The following is a 10,698-nucleotide window of genomic DNA, read 5'->3' as shown; positions in this document are numbered from 1 at the left end:
GATTGTTTCTAACATATTTATAAGATGATTTCTTTGTTGCTTTGTATGTCCCTCCCCCATGGTATAACCTCTGCTTTCACTGTATTTGATGTTGGTATTATTTGTGGAGGGGAAGGGCAAAAACAAACCTTTTAAATAGGGATACAGGTGGATCCATTCATTGCAACAATGAGATGTACAAATCGTTATGTCGAAAAATGAACTTTACAACTTTGGTGGGGGATGGGGAGGGATGGGGGGAATGGGGCAGGGCAGGGTGGGAGATGGGAAGGGTTGGGAATGGGAAACAAAGGAGGAGGCAACAATGCTTGATAAGAAATGTACTCATTACCTTGCCCATGTAATTGTCACCCCTCTGTACAATATTTTTACAATAAAAATTTAAAAAACAGAAAGAAAGAAAGAAAGCCCACGGATTGGGAGAAGAGCTTCACTAGCAATGGACAAGGGTCTCATATCTAAATGTACTTGGAACTCAAAAAATTAAGTCCCCCAACAACAAATTCTCAAAGAGCTACATTTTTAGTATGTATTTTTATTATAAAAATACTGTACAGAGGGGTTACAGTTACATGAGTAAGGTAATGAGTACATTTCCTATCAAGCATTGTTACCTCCTCCTTTGTTTTTCCCCCACCTCCTCATCATGTACATTTTAAATACATCCCAGGGACACATCTAGGACCATATTCAAGTAATTAGATTTAATTAAAGATAAATATTAATGAAATAATATTAGAATTCATTTTATTAACATATTTTGTTTTATAGCTTGCTTAATATTTCTTAAGGCTCATAGTTATCTATTTGTGTGTATACATGTACGTGTGTGTGTGTGTGTGTGTGTGTGTGTGTGTGCATATGCACATGCACAGTACTGGGGACTGAATTTAGAGCTTCTTGCTATTGCTTCCCTTTTTTTGCTCAAGGTTTGTGTTTGATTATTTGAGCCACAGCTCTACTTCTGGATTTTGGTAATTAATTGGAGATAAGAATCTCAGAGACTTCTCTGCCTGGGCTGGCTTTGAATCGTGATCCTCAGATCTCAGCCTCCTGAGTAGGTAGGATTATAGGCATGATCCATTAGCACTAAAAATAATTGATTTTTAATGATAATTAAATTTTTATACAAAAATACAAGTTTAAAGTTTGAGTCTAGGTCTATTACTAGTGACTGATGAAAGTTTAGCTTTTTGAAATGTGGTAACTCCAGCAGTTGCTATTAATAATCAAAGAAAATAATCAGGAAAACAAATAGCTTCCTAGGCACTATTGGGAGAACAAAGGAATGGTGAAGATTATTGTATTTCCTTCTAAGATCCTGAGCAGATATATTCACACTACATAGGGAGAGAAATAGAATTCCTCCAAATGAATGTTTGGTTCTCTTTAGGTAACAAAGGGAACTTGTTCCACCCCTTCAATACACAGAAAAAATACAGAAGTTAAAATCCTATTTATACAACTTGTGAAGTGATATAGAGTGGCAGGAATAGAAAGCCAATGACACATACAAATATTTGAGAGTCTCTGATTCCAAAGAAAATAATCTGTGGCAAAGCAAAACTGAATTTTGATCATGGAGAGTGAGTGGCCGGCCTGACCACTGTCCAGAGAGAGCTCTTGCCAGAGTGAATTCTTTGTAGCAGCAGCTTTCAGACATTTCTGAACTGGCCTACATTTTCTATCACAGTCCAGTACCATACACACAAATATACATGTGTACATTTGCATGCATGCATGTATGTATGTATGTATGCATGCATGCATATATATATATATATGCTTCATTTTGAAAACCACAACATATACATGGTTCTTGAAGTGCTGTAGAAACCATTCCAACTATCTAATGAAAATCTAAAAACTAAGTGTATATGTAAGAGTTATTATTCTAAAATCAGAATTATAACATCTTAGGACATTCAATCATCTATAGCAACATATGTGGTATTACCACAAGAGTGTTTAGTCATTGTAGATCTTTAGATTGCATTGGACATGAAGATTTTCTAGAATCTATCATATGTTCAGCGATAACTCTGTTTTAGGATTTTCTTTTTCCTTTTAAAATCTGCAGCTGGAAGATGTTAAGTCCATAGGGTATAAGAAGCAAATGAAGTCCTACTATAGGATGAGGTTCACAGTAACATCACTACAATCCCAAACAGAATGACTGAGCTAACCTATAGTTTGCTTGTCTCATGAGGATCAGAATCAGGACAGTTCACCTAAACTGACCTCCTAACTAGAACCCTAGTAAAAATGGTGTCAAAGATATGACAAGACACAGAAACCTTCCTTTCATGATTAAAAAAATGTATATTTAATTTCTACTGAGATTGCTGAAGGTTTAAAGATGGTAACAAATGGATATTTGCTAAAGAATGACTAGAATTCTTTCCGAATTATAACATATTTCCATGTGCATAATATATTGCCCGTATTAAGTACCAGCTTCCAAGAAATAAAGGTATATATTAATATTTATTTATATTCTTGATAATTTTGGAAATGCCATCTTCTGAGTGGCTTTTTTCTTTTTCAGATTCTTAAAGAATGGGTGGCCCATTTCTCTTTCCCTTTTTAAAATTTTTGTCCAGGCTCTTATGAGTTTTATGAATATATTTTCCCAATATTTAAAAATCAATGGGGAATATATATCCCCATGTCTATTATTTAAGAATTTATATTTTATTTCACCAATATATTATAATCTTTAGAAATCTATTGTAAACCATGGACAACTGTTACCTACTATGGCAGCATACTAAAATCCTAATAACAATACCTTAACTTACTAAGTAGCAAAACTAATATTTCTTAAATTTTATGGTATCAACATTTAATTACTTGGGAAATGACAGAAGTTTCACACTTATCCCTCAAATTGCTTACCTGTCTCTCACCATACATATATATATACACATAATATACATATACATATATATGTATAAAACACCACAATCAAGCAGAAAATAGGAAAACTTCCTTATACTTCTTACAAACTTTTGTAAGACATGTATTTGGTACAATCCAGTAGGATATTCAAGGATGATAATTTGAGAAAACCGGATAGCAAGGGCATTTTTGACTTAGTGATATATGATTATTATCAGTTATACTATCATTTTGTGCCATCATGCACTACAGGTTTAGTAAGTTATTATTGTTTGAGATGAAGAAAACAGGTAAATCAGAAGATCAAAAGGTCTATTCTCCCTTTATCAGCTCAAGGATCTGGATAATATAAAGTTAACCCAAAACAAGAAAAACAAACTTGCTAGTGGAGCCAATGCAATAGACCTATCTTCAATGCAGATCACCAAAGTTAACCTGGTATCTTGTAGGCTATGACTGTGGCCATGGTTCTCATACAACATTTCCAACAAGGCTTGTATGGAACCAAAATGATCGCTAAATCTCAAAAGATTCTGTGATGAGTCAATTATTAGGCTCCTACTATCTCTTAGACATGATGATACCCCTGTACAGGGAAACGCTCATGAATGAGACTCAGGCCTTGATTTTTTAAAAAATCTCACTCTTATTAAAAGCAAGCTGACACATGAACCTGCCTCTCACTACTTCCTGTGTTTGTTTATAAAAATTTAAGAGATCTTATTGTTACAATGGGTCATCCTGTATCCTTATTTTAGCATTTTGTTATTTCCCTTCCCTTCCCCAAATTAGAAAAAAAAATGTATATACAAGATGCAGGGCACTGGAATCAAATAATGTGAAAACATGGATTATATTATGGGGGAAGAACATACAAAAGAAACAAAAAAATCACATAGTACATTATAAGTACATTAAAAACAACAACAAGGAGTTGTATAAGATACTATGTTGAAAATGAACTTTACAATTTTGGGGTGGGGAGGAAGGAGTTGGAGAGGTGGGGAGGAAAGGGATGGTAGGGGAAAAACAAAGGAAGGGGTAACAATGCTTGAAAGGAAATTGACTCATTACCTTGTTCATGTAACTGTAACCCCTCTGTACAGTATCTTTACAATAAAAATGTATTTAAAAAGTTTAAGAGAATCAGCATTTGTAAATGTTTTTGTTTTTGCTTTTATGTTTTGTAATGATCAATGATTTTGATCAAATCTCCTTCTTGCTCCCTTTAACATTTTTCACTGTCAAATAAAACTTTTTATAAAAAATACTAACATGGTGCTGCTTCTAATTTTATAGTTTGGACATAAATTTAATCATATAGTGCATAACTCAATAATCAGTTGTGAATTATGAGTACTCTTAGTAAAACCTTCCTATAATAAGGTCTCAGGGCTCTTTCCTTTCAGCCTTGAAGCCATTTGCCACCTCCAACTCTATCATTACCCCTCTCACTATTAATGTTAAAGTTTCCACTGAAGTTTCTCTTCTTCTCAACTTTATTATATGAAAAGTCCCATCAGTTTTGAACTGCAGGTACATAAGAAACATCTGGCTATTAACTCAACATATCATCCATTTGTGAAATACTTGGTAATCCAACAAGCATTCAGTATACTGTTAATACCAATCATGATATGATTGTCATCAAAATCATCCAGGTGGCAAAAAAGTACAATTCATTATGGAGCTAGTATTTCTAGAACTATTTCAAATAATTGGAAGTGCGGCTCAAGTGGTAGAATAAATGAAAAAGCCAAGCAAGAGTACAAAGCTCAGAGTTCAAGCCTCAGTACTGATATCAACAAAACAAAACAGTAAATTGAAATTAATGCACTAGACACTATGTGGAAAATAAACTATACAATTTGTGGGAGGGGTCTGGAGGTAAAACTGGGAGAAAGCAAGGTGACACTGTTCAAAAGAAATGTACTCATTTCCTGACTTATGTAACTGTAACCCCTCTATACATCACCTTTACAACAATTGTTTTAAAAGCTGCTCCTTCCAGATCTAATGTAAAATCAATTAAATTTGTTTAATAAATAAGTTCTATATTTATTACATAGCAGGATATTAATGCCTAGCAAGAGAACACAAGACAAACTCCTTCAGATTTGATACTTTGTACTTTCTCTCTTCCTCTCTTCCTTCCCATTCCTTTCATCTAGATTTGTGAACAACAAAATGTTCACCATCATCCCAACCATGGAAGTACTCCTCACATGGGCTACCTCTGGATTTCAGGAAGCCCCCAGTGGGGGCCAGACTTACTTGCTACTGAGGCATCGTCGCAGGGAGTAAGAGGCACCTCCACCACAGGTGCGGGAACACTCGCTCCATGGGCCCCAGGCATCCCAGAGGCCATCCGGGTCCTCCTCTGAGCGTGCAGTCCTGGAGCTCTACAAGAAAACAAGCAGATGGTCAGCATCATGTCCTCATTGAACCCTGACCCATGTAGCCTAAATCATGGATGGCTTGTATGTCTGTCCACGCTGGCCTTGCTAGAAATGAAAATATGCATCAGATTCTTTTTAAGTTAATAATACAAGTCAATTGGAGGAATCTGAACAATGGCTGAAGGAGAGGAGAAATAGTACTAATGGGTAAATGTAGCATGTTGTTATTATCATATCTCTACATATATACACACATATATACATAGATATATCTCCTATTATAGGAGGATTAGCTAGATAAACTTGATCTCAGACTAGTACTAGATTAAAGCACTAAATTTTTTTTTGTAGTATTGGGATCCTGTATAAATGAACTGCTAAAGGGAACAGTTGTTTAATAGAATAATCTTTGGAACTTTCTAAGATCTGCACAGATTCCATTAGAAACCTGGTCTCTGGGAGTTGTCTAAGTGGATTTCTAAGAGATATATAGATTTAGATTTCTAAATTATTTGAAAGGAGGGATAGCACAATGATATAAACAGGCACTATGGATCTACCCAACCGTGGGTGAGCAAGGGGTAGATAATGGCTCCAGAGCCTTTTCATTGTAGAAACTTGAACATTCATGTAACTCCTTTATGTTAACCTTCTTACCATAAAGTGGGGCTAGAGAGTAAAGCTAATGATCCCATTGAGTCATTGTAAAGATTACAGTAAGAATTAACATAGGAAAAACACAACCCATGCTTGAAAAGCCCAAATGCTCATGGGTAGAGGAGCATATTCACAAAAATGTAGCATGTACATTCATTAACACATTACTCAGCCTTAAAAAGAAATTCTGACCCATGCCATGGCATGGTTAAACCTAAACCCAAGTATGCTACACACAAGAACACATATACTGTAGAATTGTGCTTACGTGAAGGTTGTCAGGGACCTGAGGGGAGAGCATGAGGAGTTAGTGTGTAATGAGTACAGAGTTTTTGTTTGTGAAGATGAAACGTTCTGGTGATGGATGGTAGAGATGGGATCAATGCCCTTAGAGCCATTCAACTGTACCCTTAAAAATGGTTAAAATGACTGGGTGCAGATGCTCGTTCCTGTAATCCTAGCTTCTCAGAGGGCTGAGATCAGAGGATCGTGGTTCAAAGCTGGTCCAAGCAGGAATGTCTATGATCTTATCTTTAATTAACCATCAAAAAGCTGGAAGTGGAGCAATTGCTAGAGTGCTTAGCCTTGGCAAGAAAGAGTTACAGGGCAGTACTCTGGTCTTGAGTTCAAGCCCCCGTACCAGCACAGAAAATAATGGTTAAAATAGTAAATTTTGTGTTACCTATATTTTACTACTACAAAATAAATACATTTGTTCAAGGGAGCACATAGACAGTATATAAGAATTATTTAAAGCCGGTTGTCAGTGGCTCACACCTGTAATCTTAGCTACTTGGGAGGCTGAGATCTGAGGATTGAAGTCCAGCCTGGGGCAGGAAAGTCCATAAGACTCTAATCTCCAATAAACTGCAGAAAACAGGAAGTGGTGCTATGGCTCAAGTGGTAGAGCGCTTGCCTTGAGCTGAAGAGCTGAGGGACATCACCCAGGCCCAGAGTTCAAGCCCCATGACTGACAGAAAAAAAAAGAATTATTATTTAATGTTAACCTTATTTATCTTGTATTAATAACACTATTAGTAAGTATTCTGGCAATACACTTAGGGTTTTCTTTTGTGTTGAATGTAGTAGAGTCAGGCATGATTAGGTATCATCCCCCAGAAATTCCTGACTACAACACAGTACACAGTAGTGCCAGTAGTGTCAGATTGCATTTTCCTGGGGGGTGACCTGTCAGCAGTGTCATTTTCCTATAAAATTTGGCAAAGCATGGGTGAACCACATTGCTAACCCCAAACTCTGTCTTTCCTCGATACTTACTGAATACCAAATGTGGTTTTGAGCGCTAATAAAATCAATCTCTACTCACTGCAAGATGAGGTACTTATTGAAAAGATGATGTAAGAGAATAGTTAGTGAGAGAGAAAAGACTTTGCCATTGAAGGACACATAGCAAGTCTCTGGAAGAGAGGTCCATCCAGCTTGCAGACACCTGCACCTCTCCTGACAGCCCTGTTTTCTCTGTGTGATTGGAAGATGACAGTACTGAGAGAGATGTAGTATTTTCTGGACAAAGTTCTTGCTTATGTGACACACTTACATTAGTATGATATAATTTCCCTTATTTTATCCAAATTCATTGTGACCAAGATGAAAACAGTTATCACAAAGAGAAAGCTTGTGTAGTCATTAAAGTGAATGTAATGCATAATAAACTTTGACTCTATTGTTTTATCTGCAAGAAATCCCACATGTAACATTCACAGGAGAATAGCTTTTCTATGTGAGATAAGAGCCTCAAATCCTTGGTAGAGTTTCTCTCTAACTGCTTTCTGGGTAAGATATTAAGGAAATAATATATGACTGTGAATTTGTTTTTCTACAAAAGCAAATAGTTTCACATTCTGTGCTAATGTTGCTGGATATTTTTCACGTGCCTTCTCAAAAGAGACACTATAACCTCTAAGGTAACGTTTGACGAACTAAACATTTTATTTCATCATTACAAGTCTAGCACAAATTAATATAGTAAGTGTTCATATTCCTCTGAAAGTGATCACATACAGGTGGACCCATTGCAACAATGAGACGTGCAAGTCATTATGTCAAAAACGAACTTTACAACTTTGGTGGGAGGGAGGGTTGGTGGGGGTGGGGGCAGGATGGGATGGGAAGGGGGAACAAAGGAGGAGGCTACAATGCTTGATAAGAAATGTACTCATTATCTTGCCCATGTAATTGTAACCCCTCTGTACAGTATTTTCACAATAAAAAAAATAAAGAAAGAAACTTAGAAATGAGGCATAGGCCTATTTGTCAAAGAGGAACAAATTCTGTTTTTTTAAAGTGAAATAAACTTAATGCACCAAGTCCATGTTTAATGCTAGATAAAGTGATTTTCCTTCTTGTTAACTAGGCCCAAGTTTTACATCTACAACCAGAAATAACAATTGAGCAATGCCGTTCATATAATTTAAAGTCTAGAATATTTGCTTATTGCAGCCTTTAAGACCATCTTCCATATAAACAACTTTAGTGTCTGGCTCTGGAAGCACTCTTGTTTATTTCTTTTCAATGTGGGGTCCTTTTGACTTTATAGCAGAATTTTTCTTAAGTGTAAATTTTGAAATGCATCTGTAATGGAAAACTAAGACTTTCAAGAAAAATAAGGAATAGACTATCTAAAACTCATATTCATTGTTTCTAAAAGCAAAGAGTTACCCTTTCTATACATCTAGGCAATTTGTTTCTTTATCATTTCTATCACATACATACAATATTTCAACTTTCAGTGTTTCAAAAACAAGATCATGGACCTTAGTGATCAAGAAACTATCCTTGACCTCCCAGCTCACAGTTTTTGGTACAATTTCAGGGGAAATGGTGCTTTTTATTCATATTAATGATAGAGAATTAAACAACAACTATTAAAATCTTCATGTAAGCTAATGTTTTCACCTGTAGGAAAGTTATCATAAATAGCCCAAAGTGTATCTGATATTGAACCTAAGGAAGAAGGCTACCATGAATCCTTTTCTTCTTACAACTGTACTTATTTTACTTTATAGTTAATGGACGATTAGCACACATTTCAAACCAGCCCTTTAGAAATCCAGCAAACATTGAGAAAAGAGATGACTCTTGGTCCTCCATGAGGACTGAATATGTCTTGAGTTATTCAATTTAGAAAAAAATAAACCTAGTCATTTCTGTATGTTTGGTGTCACATCCATTGAGCTCTAAATGTGATATTTGATGAAGACTCTTAACTACCTTATCATTGGGAAAACTTAGCAGTCACCTCTAACACTCAATCTGGTGTTGTAGTTCAGTCAAGAGGCTCCAAACACCAGCAACCACTCCGTGAATGGAATCATTTGTGGAAGCTGCTCATTAGGTACCTCTTAGGATTATTAGAAGAATTTCCCTAAATCCATCAACCCCAGATTGCTGTCATCCTCTTACCATTACTAATTTATCAAAAACATTCATCTGATAGTTCTATGGTTGATTCAGAGACAATTGCATCAAAGTATCAGATGACTGGCTACAAGACTGACAGCTACAATAGTTAAATGCTTTGTGCAATCATATGAAGCAATATTTCCCCTCACATTTGACTGCCCAGTATACACTGTCCTTTTGAATAACCTCTTATGTAACAGTTTAATCCCCAAATGTCTTTCACTGGAACCTGGACAGCTTATCAAAAACCTTATGGTATTGAAGGATAAAGTATAAATGAGCAGTAAATATCTCTTAGCATTATCTGTGCTCAGAGGCATACATGCAGAGTGCTTGGAAAACACTTTTTCCAAATGTTATAATAAGAGGTCAAGCTATCCAGAACTAAATGAAAATAAAAGGAGGTGCTGAGGAAATGGCTGATAGGTGTTTGCAAAATTGAAGTAGTATAACAGCTGAAGTTATAGTATAAGCAAGGAGGTTTTTAGATACCAACAGATCCTCAAAAGCAAAAAAAAAAATGGGTTACAGGATGAAGCAGTGTGGTGCTTACAATGGTAAGATCAGCAAGGCGGTATCTGCAATCTCTGGTTTTCCTCTCCTTCCAGACAGTTTAGCTTAGGCCATCTGGAACTGTGCATGTACATAATGGATGTCACACACCTCTAAATTAAAAAGACGGGCAACTCAAATGATGAGAGAACCATTTTCTCCTGTGGTGTGCCCAGGCAAAGTAAAGAGTTCTATGCACAGAAACAGCCTGTCCATGTATGTATGAAGCTTTGGAAAGGAATCTGTAGATTCCATTTTTAGCCCTCCTTGACTTCTTTTAACAACTTGGAATACTGGCTCTGCTGCCAACTGTACGTGGTAAGGGTTGTGATTCCCTGCTCCTGAGAGCTTATAGACATTAAACAGTAACTGGGCTCTTGTAAAAGTCCATTAGCTTTTTGATGTACTTTCTGAAGGAGCAGGAGGCATGGGTACTGAGGCATGCGCCTTCCCAGATGATATTTGCTTGCTGGCTTTGCTTAGGAAATTCAGATCATCTGGTTCTTATCATAGCTGCACTGCTGGGGGATATGATGAACTGCCAGTGACACAGCACATGGTCTTTCAGAGGCCACTGCGTGAAGCCGGTCCCTTGCTACTGAGGAGAGAAGTCAATTTTGTAACAGGGTGTAAACGCTATTCAGGCCAAGGGTACCTGTCTTCCTTTTTCTTTCAATGGGTTAGGCCTACTCTGTTCATATTTCGGTCAAGGAATATAATTGCACCTAAGCCTGGAAGGGTAGTGGTGAGGGAGAAAGCTGGGTTT

At 36.5% G+C, this 10,698-nt stretch overlaps 1 protein-coding gene across 1 annotated transcript in view; it reads right to left on the bottom strand.

Moving 5' to 3' along the window:
• Adamtsl1 (ADAMTS-like 1) overlaps nucleotides 1–10,698 on the bottom strand; it is a 385,192-nt gene that overhangs the window by 346,937 nt on the left and 27,557 nt on the right. The window contains exon 2 of the mRNA XM_013020837.1: nucleotides 5,176–5,303. Within this exon, the coding sequence (XP_012876291.1) occupies nucleotides 5,176–5,303 (128 nt within the window). The remainder of the gene's footprint in view (nucleotides 1–5,175; nucleotides 5,304–10,698) is intronic.

This window comes from Dipodomys ordii, unplaced genomic scaffold (assembly GCF_000151885.1).
Source record: "Dipodomys ordii isolate 6190 unplaced genomic scaffold, Dord_2.0 Scaffold53, whole genome shotgun sequence".
In the NCBI taxonomy this organism is placed as follows: domain Eukaryota; kingdom Metazoa; phylum Chordata; class Mammalia; order Rodentia; family Heteromyidae; genus Dipodomys; species Dipodomys ordii.
This window is presented reverse-complemented; position numbering and strand designations above follow the sequence as displayed.